This window comes from Equus quagga, unplaced genomic scaffold, assembly GCF_021613505.1.
Source record: "Equus quagga isolate Etosha38 unplaced genomic scaffold, UCLA_HA_Equagga_1.0 72560_RagTag, whole genome shotgun sequence".
Lineage (NCBI taxonomy): Eukaryota > Metazoa > Chordata > Mammalia > Perissodactyla > Equidae > Equus > Equus quagga.
The window spans coordinates 291,190-313,377 of NW_025802468.1; the positions used below are offsets into that span (position 1 = coordinate 291,190).

The 22,188-nt window shown below is 37.2% G+C and overlaps 1 protein-coding gene across 10 annotated transcripts in view; it reads left to right on the forward strand.

Moving 5' to 3' along the window:
* The window catches only part of LOC124234182 (zinc finger X-chromosomal protein-like), a 33,464-nt gene extending 21,611 nt beyond the window's left edge, over positions 1–11,853 (forward strand). For 8 of the 10 annotated variants that reach the window (XM_046651424.1, XM_046651427.1, XM_046651430.1 and 5 more), the window contains 6 exons: positions 3,480–4,046; positions 5,669–5,818; positions 6,037–6,180; positions 6,517–6,672; positions 7,153–7,293; positions 8,071–11,853. In XM_046651424.1, the coding sequence (XP_046507380.1) occupies positions 3,480–4,046; positions 5,669–5,818; positions 6,037–6,180; positions 6,517–6,672; positions 7,153–7,293; positions 8,071–9,254 (2,342 nt within the window). In that variant the 3' untranslated portion in view covers positions 9,255–11,853. Of the gene's footprint in view, positions 1–1,798; positions 1,854–3,479; positions 4,047–5,668; positions 5,819–6,036; positions 6,181–6,516; positions 6,673–7,152; positions 7,294–8,070 lie in introns of all 10 variants that reach the window. The other 2 variants (XM_046651432.1, XM_046651433.1) reach the window with 1 other exon arrangement.
* Positions 11,854–22,188: the final 10,335 nt, after the last annotated feature.

Here is a 22,188-nt window from a genome sequence, read left to right on the forward strand (position 1 = left end):
TTACTAGCAGTGTTCTTAAAATCTAAATTTCTATTAACAGGAACGTGGTGATTTATGTATCCTGTAAGTAAATGTAGTATTTCCTTACCTTGGTTGTTTCTTCCTTCTGAGTTCTCATTAGCATGAGTTGTTAACATCTGTATTTCTCCTAATGGTCTGTTCAAAGGAAAATCTTGATTCCAAAGCCACTTCAAATTTCTAGGTATTTGTAAAAGCAGCACTCCACTCTCTGGTACCAAAATGTGTGTTCGTTTTTACTACGGCAACAAAAATTAAACTTAGGCATTTAAAACTGAAATTTGTTGTCTCACAGTTTTTATAGATCAGAAGTCTATTATGGCATCACTGGGCTGTCTGCTTTGGATTTCATGTGACTTGTAATCGAGGTGTCGGCAGGGTGTTTGTTCCATTCTGGAACTCTGGGGATAAATCCAGTTCCAAGCCAATTTAGGTGGTTAGCTGAATTCACTTCCTTAGCAGTTGTAGGAGTGAGGTCCCCATTTCCTTGCTGACTGTAATGAGGTGCTAGTCTTTGCCTTTTGTAGCTGCTTGTGTTCCTTCTTATGGTTTCCAAATGGCCCCCTCCAGTAATAGTGAATTGAGTTTCTCTCAAACTTAAGGTTCTTCAACTCTCTGACACCAACTGGGAAAAGATCTCTGCTGTAATGATTCGTACCATCAGATTGTGTCTACCCAAATTATCTGATAGACTAACCCTTTCTTAATGTTATTAATCTTAATTACATATGCAAAGTCATTATGGCATAAGCCATAAAGTGATGTATTCTCAGTACCAGTGACTGGTGCATGGACATCTTGCAAGGGGGAGTGGATGGGCTGAGGAGTCTGCTTACCACACTGCTCTTCATGCCAATTCTTACCACTTAGCCCAGGCACTATTATCTCATTCTTAATCCTAATAGTGAACTGTTTCCCCACTCTTTGTTTCTTTTATCTACCATACCTCTAGAAAACGTATCCTAAAATAATAAACAGATCAAGTCATTTCTCTGTTCTCAGTGGCTCAGGAAATAAAGTGTAAACCCAGGGTCCTTTAGATTTTGACAGTGTCGTACTTTTACAACTGTTTCTCAAAAGGGTTCCCAAAAGGAGCCTTCTGCATCAGGTAGGTAGAATCTTGCCTCATTCCCCCGACTATACAAGGAAGATTTATATTCATGAAGTTCTAACAATCGAGGAAAAAAGTATTCATTATTTAATATTAACCCATGGTTCTAAGGACATAGTATTGTAAAGTCATTGCCTTAGATTTTATAATCTAAAATTGTTTGCTATATTACATAGCTACTCTTATATGGTAAAATTTTAGTGGTTATCTATTGAATTTTATGTGATCATATTGCTGTATATTAAAGTAATGGTAATTAGCCAAGTAATTTACCAAGGAACAGTAGAATTTTTAATGTGCTTTCTAAATTCTGTGTGTGTGTTTGTGTGTTTCTTAAACAGTTTGGGATAGTCTTTTGACTCATGTTTGGCAAAATTTTGGTTTGGAATGGTAAATGCAAGGTTATGGTTGTTTCTTCACTTGAACATAATGAAATGTAATTAATGTGCTTGAAAAAGAGACTAAGTTCTTCAGAGAAAACACACTATTTACTAGCTTAATCTCACCACATGCAAGCCTGGATCATGGGCTAAGTGGTAAATTGAAGGACTGTTGCACTTTTAGCCCTGGTTGTTAGCACTTACCATGTTGGTTCATCTTTGAGCAAGTCACTTAATCTGCCATGGCCTCCGTTTTCATATGTCCTAATAATGAAACCTCTCATTACAGTTTCTCAGAACACTTCTCATACATTCCCATTTGATCATCACAACAGTCCTGTGAGGTATGCATGGCAGATATTACTGTCCATTTTACTGACGAGGAAACTGAAACTCAGAGGTTAAATGACTTGCCCAAGGTCACAAAACAAGTGTTTAAACATTCTCTCTGATTTAGAACTTTTATCCAGTGCTCTTGCCACTAAATGCTTTCCCATTTATGTCTTTAAGAGATGAAAATGATCTGTTGTTTAATGTGATTTATTACAAACATTGAAGATAAATGATAAAGCATTTTGTAGATGTTCTATAGAAATGAAAGAAAATATTCTCTCATGTGTAATTCAAGGGGGTATTAACTGACTTTAAAGACTTCTTACAACTTTTGTTATTCTTTAGCCCACGTTGATCATTTTTGTTTGTTGAAGAATCTGTATGTTTCTCTGACAGCCTGGCCAGTGACACACAATCATTGAGTTAGACACCTCCTTAAATTCAGCTGCTCTGAATACAACCAGGAGCACTAATGAACTGAATAGCTTCTTTAGATAAGACTTCCTTGTTTGCTTTTCGCTGGACCGGAAGCCAAGATACTAGATTTTAAAAATTTTATCTTATGTTTTTGGTAAGGATATCTTATTACGATTCCTATTTAGGGCATTCATTCAGAATAATATTTATTGAGCACCCTATCCTATGCAAACAACTGTGTGATCTTGATGAAGTCATTTAATCTCACTGGGCTCCAAATGACTGACTCCTCTACCTTCATTTCCTAACTGCTGAGTGGACTAGAGTACAGTTTCTTATGTTATGAGGAACTGCTTTGGAGAGGAGGGTGTTGAAGGAGGATAGGAAGCTAAATGGAGGCAGCTTACCCTTGTGAAGTTGGAGAAGACCCCACTCCAACTAACATCACCATCCTCTGCTCCAGAGTGGCTGCACTTAGATTTATCTTATCTATCCACAGAGGTCCTTAACCAATTGTCTTTCCTCCTTCGTTCTTAACTGTTTGTTTCAATCCCTCTTTTAGTTTGTGTCCCAGTACTTTAAATCCTGAATTCAGAGGATGATTTCTAAGTGTTCAGTCATATTTATGCCCTAGTCTTTTTATATCAAATTCACTGATAGTTGGAGGGTCCTAGGAGAATATTACATGAGAATAGAGAGGGAAGATTATAAAGGGTGAAAGAAAAGAAAGGGAAGAAAAGAAATACGTGCAAGTGATGAAAAAAAGAAAACTGGTATGTTGAGGGAGTTGGGTAAAAAAGGAAAAGAAATGGACCAAATATGAAGAAAACTGGATTATTAATTTTCTGAATTTGTGTTACTTACTTAATTTTTACCATTGTCTCTTAGGATTTTATTTTAGTTGCCTGGAACCTTTTTGTGTTGATGTTCTAAAGTTTTTTTTGTGAATATTTTTCTTTTGTCATTGCCCCACATTTTTGGTCTCCCTAGCATTTCTTTACTGGTTGATTGATTACATTTGGGTAAAAAAAGTTCTTTGGTTAAAAATTTCTATTTCTTATATGAATGAAAGCTTCTTTATTTCTTCAACCTACCTTAATATTTTGAGAAAACTGAGGATATAGTCTATTTTCCTGGTAGAAATTAAATAATGTTTACATCATTGAGATGGTCATGCATACCTACCTGAAATTTGTTATTTTGATTTTTGTTTTTTTAAGGAACTGATGCTACGCACATGGATGGTGATCAAATTGTTGTGGAAGTTCAAGAAACTGTTTTTGTTTCAGATGTTGTGGATTCAGATATAACTGTACATAACTTTGCTCCTGATGGCCCAGACTCAGTTGTAATCCAAGATGTTATTGAGGATGTTGTTATTGAGGATGTTCAGTGCTCAGATATCTTAGAAGAAGCAGATGTATCTGAAAATGTCATCATTCCTGAGCAAGTCTTGGACTCAGATGTAACCGAAGAAGTTTCTTTAGCACATTGCACAGTCCCAGATGATGTTTTAGCTTCCGATATTACTTCAGCATCAATGTCTATGCCAGAACACGTCTTGACGAGTGAATCTATACATGTGTCTGATGTTGGACATGTTGAACATATTGTTCACGATAGTGTAGTAGAAGCAGAAATCGTCACTGATCCTCTGACAACTGATGTAGTTTCAGAAGAAGTATTGGTAGCAGATTGTGCCTCTGAAGCAGTCATAGATGCCAATGGAATCCCTGTGGAGCAGCAAGATGACAAAAGCAACTGTGAGGACTACCTTATGATTTCCTGTAAGTCTTGGGGTTCAGTGATTGTCAAAGCTGTTTTTCAAGGCGGTTTTTTCTAACATCAGGGTAATATCTTGAGTGAAACTTATATAAAAATAAGATAAACCTCATAAGCCCTTGTACATTGTTGTTTTAGTTTGGATCTTGTAAGATAAGCCATAATTAAGACAAGTGAAATTGTACGGAGTGAAGTGTTATTTCTACATAAGGATGGAAATACAAAGATGAGAAAGATAAAGCTTGAAATGAATAGGACTGAACTACATGAAATCATGAAAGATGTGATTAGGCTTTTACCTACTTTATAAGAATCAGCACTGAAACTTGAAAGGGTTACAGCTTGAAAAAAAATGTTTTGTCTTTTTTATGCAGTCACTTCTGCACTTATTGTCTGTCTTCTACTCCAGTGTCTTTTTTCTCCTTGAAAGTAGTGATCATATTTTTAAAAATAAATTCACTATTGTCTTTGGAATTCTATTAGTTTAATGCTTTGAAATAAAGTAGTCATGAGCAAGACTATAAACAACTAATTAATGTAGATTTCAGATTGATTAGAAATTTAGTATCATTGGTTTTATGTTTTATTTGCTGTCCTTATGGGATGCTGGCTTTCTTCATTGTGTTTACCTCTTTATCCACAAGGACTTTGCCAAACTTTCTTTTGTGCCAGAAATAATAGTGATTGACTGCTAAGTGGGTAACATTGTATGAAAGGTTACATTATGTGGAAATTGTATTTTTGGTATTTATTCTAATCCAGAGTCTGCTTCTTTGAGATGTTGTTTTTTACTTTTGTTAATTTTCCAACTCCTAAGCATAATACTGCTCTTACTTTCTTTGCTACTTTTATAAACCTGAAAATATGAAATGTTCTCTATTCCCTTCAAATCTCTACTACTGGTAATCATGTGTGCTTTGTAAGTAAGGATACCTTTTTTTTCCCCAAACATAAAACAAGCTATTTTCATTAAGGTATATGAGAATATGTTTAAGTATGCGCTTGCCATATTTGGCAGCAATGGCCCAAACTCATAACTTTTATGAACTCATGTCTTTGTTCGTGTATGTGTTATGTGTGTGTACACACTATGGATGTGTGTAATTTTACATTTGAACAGTTCAGTATTAGAATTTACGTTGATCATTGAAATGTACCTTTCTGAAAATCATGTTTTGATTTTTTAAAAAAAATTTACGGTTCTAGTAGACACAGATAAGACAAAATAATATTCAGGAGTAGTGAACATGAAATGGTACTGATAAAAATATTTGTAAGAAAACCAGTGCTTGCTGATTTTACTACTAGGACATCCTTCCTAAGATCTTCAAGATTATAGTAATGTTTTACCTTATAGATACACATATATCCAAGGATAAAGTATATCATTTCGTTAATTTTGTTGGTTTTCAAGGCTACCAGGAGTTTGCTTTAAGTAAAATATTCTTTATCTTAATATTTCATCCCACTTCGAAATGAATTAATTGAATCTTCTACTTATGAAGTAAAATCATCCAATTTTATATGTCAACTTAGAGATGATGTTTATAAGAAGGACGTAAAAAATGGTAATATTTTATTTAAGTATCTACTCTTATTATTTATGATGTATTTCCTTTCATTTTAGTGGATGATGCTGGCAAAATAGAACAGGATGGTTCGTCTGGAATGACCATGGATACAGAGTTGGAAATTGATCCTTGTAAAGTGGATGGCACTTGCCCTGAAGTCATCAAGGTGTACATTTTTAAAGCTGACCCTGGAGAGGATGACTTGGGTAAGAGGAAATCTTCAGCATACTATACCACTTGATCAAACATTTTCATCCCAATTACTTTGGGGTGGTTTATTTGAATTCTTTTCTGAAGATAAGTTTTAAAACAGATTTCCAGTATATTAGTTTAAAAGTATTGGAAAAAGCAATTACTTATTAATGTGAAACTGGTGGAAATGAAGTTTTCAGAAAATTGTTGGAGGTGTCCTCTTCCCTGATAGGTGGTACTGTAGATATCGTGGAGAGTGAGCCTGAGAATGATCATGAAGTTGAACTACTTGATCAGAATAACAGTATTCGTGTGCCAAGGGAAAAGATGGTTTATATGACTGTCAATGACTCTCAGCAAGAAGATGAAGATTTAAGTAAGTAGGTGGCCTTTTCATGGGAAACAGTTTTATGTTTCTGTATGCTTCTAATTTTTTTTAAATGCAACCAGCATTTGAAGAAGATAAGCAGCACTGTTTTAGACATATTGTACTGCCATATTCCAAAGAAGAACATCAGTGACTCTTAATGGATGCTTAGGATGTCACTTTAAGAACAAATTATAGCGAAGTATTTAGTATGTGAAAGTAATGTTCTAGGTATGTAACATTTGAACCATCTTTCTGTTTATTACTGAATTCACATAAAAATATCTTTCTTGTCTGATCTCTATAAAATTGGTCACAAAAGCATTCTATTAATTTTCTGCTTAGATGTTGCCGAAATTGCTGATGAGGTTTATATGGAAGTGATTGTAGGAGAGGAGGATGCTGCTGTTGCAGCCGCAGCAGCTGCTGCTGTGCATGAACAGCAAATGGATGACAGTGAAATCAAAACCTTCATGCCAATAGCATGGGCAGCAGCTTATGGTAAGTCACATAGCAGTTCAAGGATTGCATAGTTTTGAAACATGAATTCAGTATTGAAAAATAGTTGCTATGGTCTTAGGTTTCAGAAATATGAAGTATTAGCACAATGCTTTAAGCAAAAATAGAGGAATTTCCTTTTTGCCTTTAAGAGGAATTTCCTACATGCCCATATTATGTTAGAAGTCATAGGCTTTCAAGCTGAAATTTTTTTATCTTGAATATATCTGGCTCATGACTTTATAGTATTGAGTTTGACAACAAGCACGTTCATGGGGCAAACTGCTGCTAGCTTTTGAAACTAGGTATTTCCTGTCATCTTGTGTGTAAATCTAGTATGCCCATAAAGCCCATTACCTAGATAGGGAATTTCTGTCATTCATGACTATCATGGCTTTTCATTGTTCTCTTTAATGTAGAATCCCTAATTCTTTATAATTTAAAGAATACTGTGTAATTTTGTTTTTTAATACACATTGTTAGGTAATAATTCTGATGGAATTGAAAACCGGAATGGCACTGCAAGTGCCCTCTTGCACATAGATGAGTCTGCTGGGCTCGGCAGACTGGCTAAACAAAAACCAAAGAAAAGGAGACGACCTGATTCCAGACAGTACCAAACAGGTGAGGGCACATGAGTTCACAGTGCAGCGTGCTCTGCGAGCTCTCAGATGAAGCTAGTATGTATCTGCAAAGGTGTTGTGATGGCATTTTAGTTGCTGTAGACTACATGCAGCTTTGTGTTTTGAATTTGAAAATTCAATTTTAAGAACTCAGTGATATTCATGAATGATTTCCTTAGATAAAAAGAAATAGGTTTTGGATCAGACATTCAGGAAAAAGAATTAAAATTTTAGATTATTACACTGTAAATGAAAATAAATCCCTAAAATATGTTAGTTAACTTTAAATGAACAAATTTAGAGAATCTATTCTGTCAACATAAAGCAGACATGATAGAGCAGGACAGTTAACCATTGGAGATATTTCCTTTCTTCTGTAGTCTTGTATTATACTGACTTGCATATTAAAATTTTTTTTACAGGTGTGGTTAAACCTTACTGTGAATTTACTATAAATTTGACTTGGAATAACCAAAGCTGAAATGTTGAACTTTATTTTTAAGAATAGTCTTCCATAAATATCTAAATTTCTGTGACTTAAGTTGCTACTTTATTTGTTTTAAACTGTGAGTTATTGATACAGTCATACTGAAGTTTCTGGACCAGATTCTCTTGAATACTAGGTTGCTATATCTCTTGTTGAAAAACATTGAAAGGAATGTTAATCTAATTTAGAAGTGCTTGTCCAGTAACATTCAGAACACACACATTAGATACTTAAAGAAATCAAAACAGAACTTGGTTTGATCACTCATGCTCCTTTCTTTTCCTTTCGTAGCTATAATTATTGGCCCTGATGGACATCCCTTGACTGTCTATCCTTGCATGATTTGTGGGAAAAAGTTTAAGTCAAGAGGTTTTTTAAAAAGGCACATGAAAAACCATCCTGAGCACCTTACCAAGAAGAAATACCACTGTACTGACTGTGACTACACTACCAACAAGAAGATAAGTTTACACAACCACCTGGAGAGCCACAAGCTGACCAGTAAGGCAGAGAAGGCTATCGAATGTGATGAGTGTGGGAAACATTTCTCTCATGCTGGGGCTTTGTTTACTCACAAAATGGTGCATAAGGAGAAGGGAGCCAACAAAATGCACAGGTGTAAATTCTGTGAATATGAGACAGCTGAACAAGGGTTATTGAATCGCCACCTTTTGGCAGTTCACAGCAAGAACTTTCCTCATATTTGTGTAGAATGTGGTAAAGGTTTTCGTCACCCATCGGAGCTCAAAAAGCACATGCGAATCCATACTGGGGAGAAGCCATACCATTGTCAGTACTGTGAATATAGGTCTGCAGACTCTTCTAACTTGAAAACGCACGTAAAAACTAAGCATAGCAAAGAGATGCCGTTCAAGTGTGACATCTGTCTTCTGACTTTCTCAGATACCAAAGAGGTGCAGCAACATGGTCTTATCCACCAAGAAAGCAAAACACACCAGTGTTTGCATTGTGACCACAAGAGTTCAAACTCAAGCGATTTGAAACGACACATAATTTCAGTTCACACAAAGGACTACCCCCATAAGTGTGAAATGTGTGATAAAGGCTTTCATAGGCCTTCAGAACTCAAGAAACATGTGGCTGCCCACAAGGGTAAAAAAATGCACCAGTGTAGACATTGTGACTTCAAGATTGCAGATCCATTTGTTTTAAGTCGCCATATTCTCTCAGTTCACACAAAAGATCTTCCATTTCGGTGTAAGAGGTGTAGAAAGGGATTTAGGCAACAGACTGAGCTTAAAAAGCATATGAAGACACACAGTGGCCGGAAAGTATATCAGTGTGAGTACTGTGAGTATAGCACTACAGATGCCTCAGGCTTTAAACGGCACGTTATTTCCATTCATACAAAAGACTATCCTCACCGTTGTGAGTACTGTAAGAAAGGGTTCCGAAGACCTTCAGAAAAGAACCAGCACATAATGAGACATCATAAAGAAGTTGGCCTGCCCTAACAGTACTTTATTCAATAGGCGTTTGTAGAAATACTGGCCTCGAAGCAGGAAGTTTATTTTAAAGCCAGTCCATCTTGTTCACATACATACTGTACATTGATTTATGCTGTGTACAAATAGGATTATTGCTTCTAGTTGTCTTTTCTTTACATTTTATTCAGTAGGGTGTTCTGGATGCTATTCAGTTTGTTTAATGAGGAAAAGTAGCAACAGTCAAGTTGCTTTAATAAAATAATCTGTGATTCTATGCTGAAAACTTAGAAGTTTTACTATTTGAATATTTACTTCAGTTATCTTGATGATACTCTTCCATGACCACTTAAAGATAAAAATACACAAGATTGGTAACTCTAAATATAATCATTTAGACTCATTTTTCCCCCACAAATTTTTGACGTTAAGTAGAAAAATCTGCTAATAGAAATGGGAGATTTTACTATTGGGTCTAATTATAATGTGAAAGTCTTTCCCTTGTCTTGCTTGATATTTTCAGATCACATGACAGTGAACAACTTTCCGTTTGAGCCTCTAATTGCTGAATATAGAACATTAGTTGGATTTGTGTTTTATTTTCGTTTTGTTTTAGAAGGCAAAGTATGCTGCTTTTGACTTTCTCTGTAGTGTTTACACCTTTTGTCAGCATAGCTCACTTTCAGAAAGTCTTATTGAAAATTCCTGTTTTTAATTCTTCTGTCTATACTACTTTGTTTTGGAATAGTTGTATTCTAGAATTGACACCTATTGTGAACTGAGTTTGGAATCTTTTAGAGATAAGTTGTGGCTCATTGGATTTTTTGCCACTGGATTTGTAAGTGTACCCTATGTTTTATATGTGCCTGCGCGGCTCATTTTACATTTTGAAACACACCATCCCAAATAAGTCTATAATGAAAAGTATTAAATGTACAATAAACTGAAAGATCCAAGGATATATGAAACCATTTTGCAAACTTGCTTATTGAAACAGATTGAAATTCAGGTCAAGAATTATAATGAAAATAAGGACACTAGTATTTTTAAAGTTTAAGTAAAGGTATTTTCTAAGTATCTTTGGTAATTGGGAAAGAGAAGTTGAGATATTTCTAAATAGAATGTTTTTGTAGAATTCCAGCTTCATACCCTTAAATTTTGCTGAGAAGTTACTAAGTATCCAGATATAAATCTCTCAGTTCTCACTGAGAAATCTGTAAAGAAACTATCTTCTCACAAAGTAAGGAAGACTAAGAGGAAGCAATGGCTCCATGTACCAGAGAATAGGTGTTAATTAAACTTGGCAAATTCATCCTGCTTTTTTTCTTTCTTAGACAGTTAGCAAACTTGAAAAAGATTTAACACTCAACTTGGCTTTGATTGGAAGATAGAAGTGTATTTAAAGTACATAATGAAAATGTGAGGCTTTATTTGGAATATCACCAAGTCTTTCACAGTTTCGCATTTTGTTTGAGGTTGACATATTAGCAGTCAGTGAGTTAAGTTGAGCAGTCAGTGAGTCATAAACAGTTTTAAAATGAAGTCAAACAGTTAATTAGAATTTGGTTTTGTTAATATGAATTTTGGAGAAGAGAAGACATTTTTAGGTTACTAAATTGGGTATTGGCACATATGTACTGGCACATTGTAGGAGAGTAGTTTTTCTTCCACCTTGAAACTTCATTATGGTGCTTCCTTCTACACTTGCTCTAAAGTTTTTACCTTTTGCCTTTTTCTGTGCCACTAGTATTCATGTTCAGAAGTTATGTTTATAGGTTTAGAAATAAACATTTGGGGTTTTTGACAGCTTCTGAATGGTAAGATTAATTTAGTCTAGTTCAAAATTGAGTGCTGTAGGCACATAGCAATTTAAACATAATGTCAACCAAAGCCACACAATGGATTTTGGAACCTCTTATGCCTTCTTGGCCCCCTTATATATTCCCACCTCTTTTTCAGGGTCCATTTATTCTGTTCTTGAAAACTCTTATTTTGTGTATGAGAATCTTTTAAATCTCCCTTGAGTTTGCTTTTTCCCTGAAGTCATATAAAAGGAAATGTTTAAATGAAAATTTGAATTTAAGAATTTTAAAACATTTGTAAAATTAATGCAAAATTAATAGCTATTTAATAATATTTTAAAAGTAAACTGAAAGATAAAGAACACAACACTTCGCATACATTATTTTTCTCACAGTCTTAAGTCATACACATTTATTTTGTTTTTTAAGCACAGTACTGAAACCTTGTAAGGTAATTAATAATTTGGTGAAGTAAATATGATAAAATATTTGTCTTTATAAAGAAAAAATGAAATCGTACTTACTGTTATATACTGATATTAGTTGCAGGTTGTTTTAATTTGTAAAACAATTTAATTAGCAAAGCTAAAAAAGTGAATGTTTCAGTTTAATGTTTATAAAGAGGTACAGATTTTTACAGGAACATAAGTTATTGTTTTGTTGAAATAGCCTATTAAATATTGTATGTCCCTTCCTCTGTACACATTGTAAAATACTTAAAAGTAAAAAACTTAATGAGAATTTCATATGGAAAAATGTGATACTATTGTAAATGTGTACTTGAGAATAACATGCAAAAAATAAAAATCAAAATATTTTCCTGTTAATGTTTAGTCTATTTGATACCAATACTAAGTTAACGCTTTTTCTTAAAAAAGAATTTGCAGTTTTGTTAATTCTAATAAACATAAAACAGTGGACTATTTGTTTTCCCGTTTCTTAATTCGTTCTGTATACCAGTGGAATGCAAAATGCTTAATTGCTTTAGTTTTGTGATTTGGATGCAAATGTTAATCCTATGAGTTTTCAAGTAATATTTTGGAGTAGTTAAGAGCTAATTGATGAATCCTTGAAATTTATCTTTTATTTTATATTCCCCAAAATTTTTAGTATCTCTAGTTCCTCTGAGGTAATTCTATTTCCCATAGGTAAAATGATTTTTTAGAACACTTAAATTTCCTTTCAGTATAAATCTATAGCAGTCACTGATGATTATTACTATCTCCATAGCAAAAGACCCTGCCCTAGAGTTACCCTTTTGTGCCACTTTGGAGGGCTCTAGTAGACAGTTACATATTGTAGAATGGGTTGTGGTAATAAAAATCACAAGCTAGGTAAGAGTTATCAGAAGATGTCTTTGTTAGGGTTGCTATAACTATAACAAGACCATAGACCCGGTAGCTTATGAACAACAGAAATTTATTTCTTACAGTTCTGGAGGCTGCGAAGTCCAAGATGCAGGCCTTAGCAGATTCAGTATCTGGTGAGGGCCCTCTTCTAGTTCATCTTATTGTTGTGTCTTCACGTGATGGAAGGAGTTAGGGAATGTCCCTGAGCTCTTTTTTATAATGGCACTAATCCTAGTCATGGAGGGCTCCACGCCCATAGCCTAATCACCTCCCCAAAGACTTACCTCTTAATACCAACATATTGAGATTAGGTTTCAACGTAAAAATTTTAGGGGGAAACACATTCATTCTATAGCAAGAGTCAAAAAGATTTGAGATATTTTGACTTTTATTGAGGTAAAAGTCACTATTAACGTGTACAATTAGTGACATTTAATACACTGATGATTTTGTGCAACCATCACCTCTGTTTTAACAAAATCTTTGATTTTAAAGATAGATTCTGCATTTCTTGAGCTCTTAAGGAACATGTGTTTACCTAATAGTTCAAATAGTAAATAATAAAAATGGGAGTTAAATGTTAAGAGAATATGGTGAATGTCACTGGCCGGAGTCTTAAGTCAAGGTAAGACCACAGCAACTTGGTAACTTAGTTATAGTAGAACTTCTAACACATAGCATCCAGCCAGACCTGTGATTCCAATTAGTCTGATAATTCACTGCCCTGTTTTCTAGAATCTCAATTTTATAGATGTCCTTTATTTCCCACAAATTCAAGGATCCATCTAAGGAAAAGTAGTATGACCCATCAGTATCTTAAAGATGTGACACGTCAGCGCAATCGTTTTTGAAGATAGGCCGGGGACTGCCAGCATCAACATTACTCGGAAACTTGTTAGAAATGCAAAATCTTGTATGCACTCTATACTTACTGCGTGAAAAATTGTCTAGGACCCAGGAATCTGTTATTGTATCTTGGTAAAAAACATAAAATGTGCCATCAACCATTTTTAAGTGTACGCTTCAATAGTGTTACGTATTTTATCTGTAGTTTATGTTGTGAAACAGATCTCTATAACTTTCATCTTGCAAATCTGAAGTTATATACCCATTGAGTAATTCTCCATCTCTCCCTTCCCCCCAGCCCCACTATTCTTTCTGTTTCTATGAATTTGAAAACATATAAGTGGAATTAGACAGTATTTGTCTTTTCCTGACTGGCTTATTTCACGTGGCTTATTTCACATCTTTGCTTTGTTCCTGCTATTAGAGGAAATCTTTCAGTTTTCCCTGCTGTGGACTTTCCGTATGACCTTTATTGTGTTCAGATGGTTTCCTCACACAAGAAAAGGAGACTTTTCCCATGCTGATACTCCAGCACTTAGGATTGCCCAAGCACATTAGCCAAGGGATATGTAATCTGTAAATTGAGAAACCTCCTCAGGTGTCTTGAAACAGGGACAAAATGTTCCTTCTTTGCCTTTTTCATTAAACACTGGGCCAATGTACTCCAAGGGTGGATCCCTTATATCCCAGTGAAGTTGGGGACAAATCATGACAGCAGCAGGGCAAGCAACAGATTTAATATTGAAACATTTATGTTTGCCTGATGCCATGCCTTTTCATGGGGAGGGCACTCTTTACCTCTCTGCCATCAAAACTATGGGCCCAAGTACTTATAAAAGCGAAAATGGGGACTACCACATCAGGATGGGATATTCCAGACTACAGTGTAAATTAATTTGTAAAGAGACAGGGAATGCCAACTGGGGGTGGATTATCCCAGACTACAGCAATTTTCTTTATGGACTTTGCCCATCTGGTACTGCCAGCTCGATGAATCAGACTCACCCCTTGGCATCTCAAGGGAAGCCTCTCCCTGCTCTCTTGGGCAGAGGGAGCCTTACCTTGTAAGTTAGCCAGTTACCTTTGGTGGCCGGTTGGTACCAGACATGAATGGTAGGCATGCCAATTTGGGTAATCCTACACTACAGCAATCCTAAAAGAAGCAGGAGTGTGGAATTTCTCCCTTTGGTTCCTCTAACAATTTAAGGGTGGAAAGCCTGAGTAAGTCACAGCAGACACAGTATCGAGTATTACAACCAACAGCCAGCGGTGAAACTCCATCCATCACTGAGTCACCCTTCTCACTGTACTAATTTCATTGAAATGTTTGTTCGAGTTAATTTATAAAGTGATTTGATTAAATCACTGGGATTTAATTTATAGGTATGATTGCATGACACAGATAACTGTCATTGAAGGAATAATTTATTATTCACCGTGTCACACCACACAGGGCCACATGGGGATGTACTAGGGTCGGTCAGAAAGCTGACTGAGCAGAGGGAAAGCATGGATTCCAGCTCTCACTAGAGTGGCAGAAAGTTGTTGAGATATTTCAGGCAGAAACACAGTTTGTTGGGGTTTGTGGTTGGAGGGTTTGCAGGGTGATTGCCACATAACCATGGAACCCATGGTGTAAAGAAGAGGTAAACATTTTTTTCTGACACCTGGATATCCAATCATCAGGTATAGAATAGCAATAAAATTATTATTATAGGGAAGTGGTGGATTGGGTGGAGATAGTTTTCAGTTTTACTTTACACAATTTAAAAAATGTGTGCATTACTTTTGTAATGAAAGTTTAATTCCATTTTTAAAATGAGAAGATCCACTATTCAGGGGGCCAGCCTGGTGGTGAAGTGGTTAAGTTCACACACTCCGCTTCAACGGCCTGGGGTTCACAAGTTCAGATCCCAGGTTCAGACCTACGCACTGCTCACTAAGCCACACTGTGGCAGCATCCTACACATCAAATAGAAGCGATGGGCACAGATGTTAGTTCAGTGACAATTTCCCCAAGCAAAAAGAGAAAGAATGGCAACAGACATTAGCTCATGGCCAGTCTTCCTCACACACACATAAAAAAACTCACTGTTCAAACAACGTTATTATACGCATACCTTGAATTGGCTTTGGTTTTAAGGAAATGATTCATGAATATTCAAGGATTATTTTTGGAAGGATATTCAAGAAGCTGATGATACCGCTTGCCACTGGAGAGGGAGACTTAGGGGAGTAGGGTTTGGAGATAAAGATGGAGAGCAATGGATTTTCATTGTATGCTTTTTATAAGATTTAATTTGTTTTTAACAAATGCTTATATTATGAACTCAAAATTATTTAAAGCGTCAGTGATTTATAACCATCAGTGAATAATTTGTAACTTACCTAATGACTGATCACAACACATCAGTGCTTTTCAGTGTAATTCTCTTAGATTACATACTAAGCAGAGAAGACTGAGAACCACGTCTTCAAGGACTTCTGATTACAAATCCATGGCTCTTTACACCATTTCATTGCCCAGTGTGGTTGCTCCAAGGACTGTGCTCTTCCCACCTCTAATATCTCTCAACTCCACCTTCCTGGTTCAACAAGTCACAGTAATTTCACAATTGCCGTAGCATAAACAGAATTAGTTTTCCAATCAGTCTTTAGCCAACCACACTTCTGTATTATTTCATGCACTGTTTTCCCATTCATGTATAACTTAGCATATATATAAAAATATATGTATACACACGTATATGTATAAATATTATATATGTACATAGACACATTATAGAAGTATGTAATATACATTTATAAGTAAATATCTGTGTATGTATTTGTACCTATTTATATAAATTTCAAGTGTTCAGCTCAGTTTATATATACATATTCACACAGATAATCACCATTCAGATCAAAATTTAGACCTTACTATCTTTGTCATATTGCAAGACTGAAATTCCATATATATCAAGATCCTCTCATTTTCTTTTATCCTCAAGCTCTGGCAACAGCCATTCTACCTTTCATTTCTATGAGTTTGACTACTTTAGAGATCTTATATAAGTAGAATCATACGCTATTTATCTTTAGTTTCTGACTTATTTCACTTATTTCAAAGTTCATCCATGGCATAGCATTCGACATTTCCTCATTTTTTTAAGGAAAAATAATATCCTATTCTATCTATATACACATTTTTTCTACTTGTATTCATCAGTGGACATTAGGTTTTCTTCTACCTCTTGGCTGTTGTCAATAATTCTGCAATGAAAATGGGAGTGCAAGTATGTCTTTGAGATTCCGCTTTCGATTCTTTTGGATAGATACCCAGAAGTGGCATTGCTAGATCATATGGTAATTCTATGTTTGATTTTTGAGGAATCTGAACACTGTTTTCCATAACGCCTATACCATTTTATATCCCCACCATCAGTGCCCAAGTGTTTCAATTTCTTCACATTTTGCGAACTCTTATTTTCTCCTTTTTGTATTTACAGTAGCCATCCTAATAGTGTTTTGATTTGCACTTCCCTAATGATTAGTGACGTTGAACATCTTCATATCCTTCTTTTTGTATATCCTATTTGGAGAAATGTCTATTCAAATCTTTTGCCCATTTTTAAATAAAGTTATTTGGGTTTTGTTGTTCTTGAGTTGTAAGAGTTCTTTGTATATCTTGGGTATTAACTCCTTATCAAATAGATTATTTGAAAATATTTTCTCCAATTTCATAGTTTACCTTTTCACTCTGTTGATTGTGTTCTTTGATGTATAGAAGTTTTAAGTTTTATGTAATCCTATTTGTCTATTTTCGCTTTAATTGTGTGCGCTTTTGGTGTCATATCCAAGAAATCATTGTCAGGTTCAATGTCAAGAAGTTTTTCTCCTATGTTTTCTTCAAAGAGGTGTATACTTTAGTTCTTTAATCCATTTGAGTTAATTACTGTATATGATATAAGAAAAAGTTTCAACTTCATTCTTATGCATGTGGATATCGAGTTTTCCCAGTACTATTTGTTCAAGAGACTGTTGCCCTGGATAAGATGTGCAGGACTCTATGAGGGTTGATCATCCACTCCATCTCTAAAAAATGCAGGTGGTACTCCAGATATCCTGAAGGCATAGAGTCTGCAAGATTCAGAGGCATCCTGATTTTCCATACCCCATGCAGAAAGTGCTTATATTACTTTAATTGCACTGTCAGAAGAATATCTGCAAATACAGCAGGGAGCTAATATATTTCTCTCATCAAGAAGACACATGCAGTGCTCCAATACTCCTGCAGAGATATCTGAGATACTAAGCAGGGAGATATCCCCCATCCCACCACCACCAGAGTTGTAGGCAGGCCTCCAATTCCAGGGTACAGAAAATGCCTGCAGTGCTCAGGGAAGAGGAACATCCAAGCCTCTCACTGGAGGATGCAGGCAGTGCTCCACTTCCCCTGACATACAGTGTCATATGGTGTCAGGTCAAAGTGATGAGGTGAATTACCCCTCTCGCCAGAAGATGAAGGCAGTCCTCCAATTCTCCTGCCAGGATAGTATCTATGTGACTAAGAGGGAAATTGATCTTCCATCCCTCCCGTCACAGAAGTTGCAGGCAACACTCCAATTCCCCTGCTAGCATCATGTCTTCAGATCCGAGTGGGGAGCTGATAGCCCTTCTTTCCAACATCTTGAACCCCACTTCACCTAAAAACTTCAAGTAATTCCCCTGAGTAGATTTTTTTTCATTTTTTTCTTTTTTGCAGTCAGAGCAAGGAGATATCTTTATTTCTATCAAAGTGCATATGTTGCTCCACTTCTGCATGCTGTGATGGTGTGTGTATGTGTGTGTGTGTGTGTGTGTGTGTATTGGGGGTTGGGAGTGGGATTTGAGGAACTTAATTTTCTGTCCTCTACCTTATGTGCCGTAAGCAATGTTCCCAATCCATTCACGGTTTAGGGTTAGTAAGGATGAGCAGTGAGCTAACCTTCCAGCCCTTGCCCAAAAAATGCAGGCAGTTTTTCAGTTTCCCCTCTGGGACAGTGTCTGTTATGCCAAGAAGAAAGCTGATTTTACCATTGTCTTTGGGAAGTTTCAGGGAGTGGTCTTCTTCACACACTGGTAGAACACTCGTGGATCTCAACAGGAAGATGACCTTCATTCCTCTTCTGTACTCCAGAACATGAGAGGCAAACTGATATTTCAAGCTCCCATGTAGAAGGTGAAGATGATGTTCCAATTTCTCTGTCAGGAGCATCTATTGGGCTGAAACCAGATATTAATTTCCATTCTCTGCCTATAAGATCCTATGAGGTGTTACAAGGTGTTCCATTTTCCTTTTGGGATAGTCTGCAGGTCAGGGTGGGGAGCTGATTTTCATCTGCTCTCACACTCCTAGAAAGTGTGGGAGCACTCTAATTGCTCTGGCTAAATTGTGCAGCTAGTCTGAATAGTAAATTTGTTTTCATCCCTAGGTCAGATAATATAGGGATTTGCTCCAATTACCCTACAGGGATAGAATCTGAGGCCTGAGCAGGAGCTAATCTTCCATCCTGAGACCATAAGATGCAAGTGGTGCTCTAATCCCTTTACTGGGTATCTGAAATCCAGAGCAAATGGTTATATCTCTTCTTCCCATGGAAGATGCCAGTCAATCAACTTGCTGTGAACAAGTTGTCTGTGAGAAGACTGGCAACTTGTCTTCCAACATGCTGCCCCCTCCCCTATAGAAAATACAGGCTATGAAACTGTCCTCACCCAAAGATTCAAGTGGTATTCCAGTTTCCCAGCCAGCATAGTGTGTGAGGGTCTGAGTAGGGAGATAATATTCAACCTTCCTCCTAAAGATGTAGGCTGTTCTCTAGATCCCTTTCTAGGAGTGTCCTTGAGTCTGAGAAGGAAAGTGATCTTCCATGTTCAATCCAGAAGATCACATAGCAATTCCTCTCCTATGATGGTGTTAGTAGTGATGATCAGAGAACTGAACTTCCACTCTCTGCAAAGAAAATATGTATGATTCTCCAGTTCTCCCATGTATACAGTTTCTGTGGATCAAGATGAAAAGCCGGTCTTCATCCTTTGTCCAGAATATTGAGGTAGAGCTGCAGTCCTCATTCTTCAATAGTGTCTGCACATCTGAGCAGGAGACGATCTTCCAACCACCACCCAGAATATGCAGGTGGTGCTCCAATTCCACTGCAAGGATAGTGTCTGCAGGGTTGTGCAGAGAGCTAATCTTTTATCCTCCTTAAGCAGAAGATGCAGGCAATGCTCTAATTTGCCTGTCTGGATGCTGTCAATGAGTCTGAGTGGGGTGCTGATCTTCTATCATTAGACTGCAGGGCTAGAGTTGGAAGTGTTGTGTGGGATTCCAATCTTCTATGCCCAAGTAAGATAAAAATGGTGCCCCATTTCCTTTGCCAGAAGACCTTCCACATACTGTCAAATTAAAGATGCAGGATATGCTCTGATTTCTGTGCAGGATCATGTCTGAGAATCTGATTGAGAGCTGATCTTTCTTAGCAAAAGATGCCACTGGTGTTTCAAAGGTCCTGCTTTGACTGTGTCTTCAGGAATGAACAGGAAGCTGTACCTCCCAGCACCCCTCCAGGAGATGCAAGCAGTGCTCCAGACCCTGTATAGGTACAGTATTTGAGGACCTGAGCTGAGAGTTGAATTTTGTCCCCTGCACAGAAGATGTGGATGGTGCTTCAGCTATTGACCCAGGGTCATGTGTCCATGACTGATAGGGTAACTGATCTTTCATTAGCTTTCTAGAAGATGTTGGTGGTACTCAGGTTCCTCTGCAGGGATAGTGTTGATAGGCTGAGCAGGGAGCTGACATTCCAACCACCTGTCCCAGAAGGTAAAAGTAAGTGCTCTAATTTCCAAGACTGAGCAGGGAATTGTCTTCATGTCCCACAAGAAATGCAAGCCATGCTCATTTTTCCTGATTGCCACAGTTTCTGAGGGGAGAACTCACCTTTCATTTATGATCTAAAAAAGATGGCAGTACTTTAATTCATCTGCCAAGATAGTATCTGAGGGTCTGAGTAGGGAGCTGATTTTCTATACACCAAGAAGATACAGGCATTACCCTATTTGCCTGCATGAATAGCATAGGCAAGCTGAGTGGGGAGCCAATTTTGATCCTTTACCAAAAGACGCAGGTAGTGTCTGAAGATCTAAGGCGGAAGTGATCTCCATCATTGACCCACATTGTGCTCTAATTCTCCTCCCAAGAAATGCCTGCAGGTCTGAGCAGAGAGCAGATCTGTTCTCAGTCCAGAAGATCTAAGTAGTTTTTAAATTCTCCTACCAGAAAGTGTCTGTGAGTCTGAGTGGAGAGCTGATACTTCAGCTCCTTCCTAGATGCCATAGTGCTCCAGTTCCCTGTTGGCATTCTGTCCATGGGCCTGAGAAGAGAAGGGTATCTTCCAGGCACCTTTCAGAAGATTTAGTCAGTCTTCCATTTCCCTTGCTGCAATAAATAATGTCTATAAGTTTGTGCTAAGAGCTGATCTTTCATCTTTAACTCACACAATGAAGATGGTCTTCTAGTCCTCATGATTTACCATCCCTTAAAGATGCCAGTGGTACTCCAATTTTCCTCCCAGGATAGTGTCAACAGGTTGCAGTAGGGAGTTGATCTTCATCCCCAATCTAGCTTATACAGGCTGTGTTTGCAATTTTCGGAGCATGGAACTGATCTTTTATTCACTGTTGGGAAGTGCAGTCACTGCTCCTCTTCCTTTGCATATATTGGTGGGGCTGCGCTGGGAGTTAATTTTATATTTTTCACCGATAAAATAGTGATCCAATTACTGTGCTGGGATGATAACTCATGAACTGTTGGTAATTTATTTCCTGATACTGGTAGAAGACGCTGGTGGTGCTCCAATACAACTGCAGGCAGAGTTTCCGTGGTCCTGACAGGTGAGCTGATCTTACACACACACACACACACACTCACCTCTAACTGATCAGAAGAAGGAGGACATCTTCCAATTTCCATTCCTGGATACATCTCAGGGTTGGTTCAAGGAGTTAATGTTTCCCTCTCCTTTCTGCAAAGACACCAGTAATGATCCAAATGCCTTTCCAGGGTTGGGTCTATGGTGCTGAGTGGGGAGCTGACCTTCTATCTTCCCCCATAAGATGCAGGTTGTGTTCCACTGCTTATCACAGGATAGTGCTGGAGTGTCAGGACCTAATCTTCTAATTACTCCTTCAGAAGATGCCAGCATTGAATGCAGTATTAATTTTTGAAATGATTGGTTTGAAGCTAATCTTTCAAGGACCCCCAAGCAGAAGATTCAACATTCCAGACCCCTAGGAAGGACCGTGTAGGCAAGGCTGAGCTGAGAGCTGATCTTCTATCCCATAAGGGCAGTAAGTCTTTGTTTAATTTAAGCAGGAGAATATTTAATTCTCCTGCTGATATAGATTCTGTGGTCTCAGTAGAGAGCGGATCTTTCATCCCAGCTTAGAGTATGCAGGTGTTGCTTCAATTAAAATGCTGGGATAATGTAAGGGGTGCTTAGCAGGGAGTTGATTTTTCATCCCTAGTGCAGAAGGTGGAAGCATGATTAACTGTTCTACCAAAAGAGTTTCTGTGGATCTGAATGGAAGCTATCTTCTATCTCCCACCTAGAAGATGCAGGTGGTGCTCCAATTCCTCTCCCAGGTATTCTGCCTGGTGCAATGGGAATCTGATTTTCTTTCTTCCCAAGCCCGAGTAACTGTAGGTGGTTTTCCAATTCCCCTGCCTGGATAGTATTAGTGGGGTTGAGAAGGGAGATGATCTTACATACCCAGCACAGAAGATGCACTCAGTGCTTCAATTCTCCTGTGTTTGTGGGTCTTAATGGGAAGTCGACTTTACATTCTTAGCCTTAAATATGCAGGACATGCTCTAATTTCCATGCTTTGATAATGTATGTGGTTCATGGCAAGGAGCTGATTATACTTCTGTTCTTAGTCAAC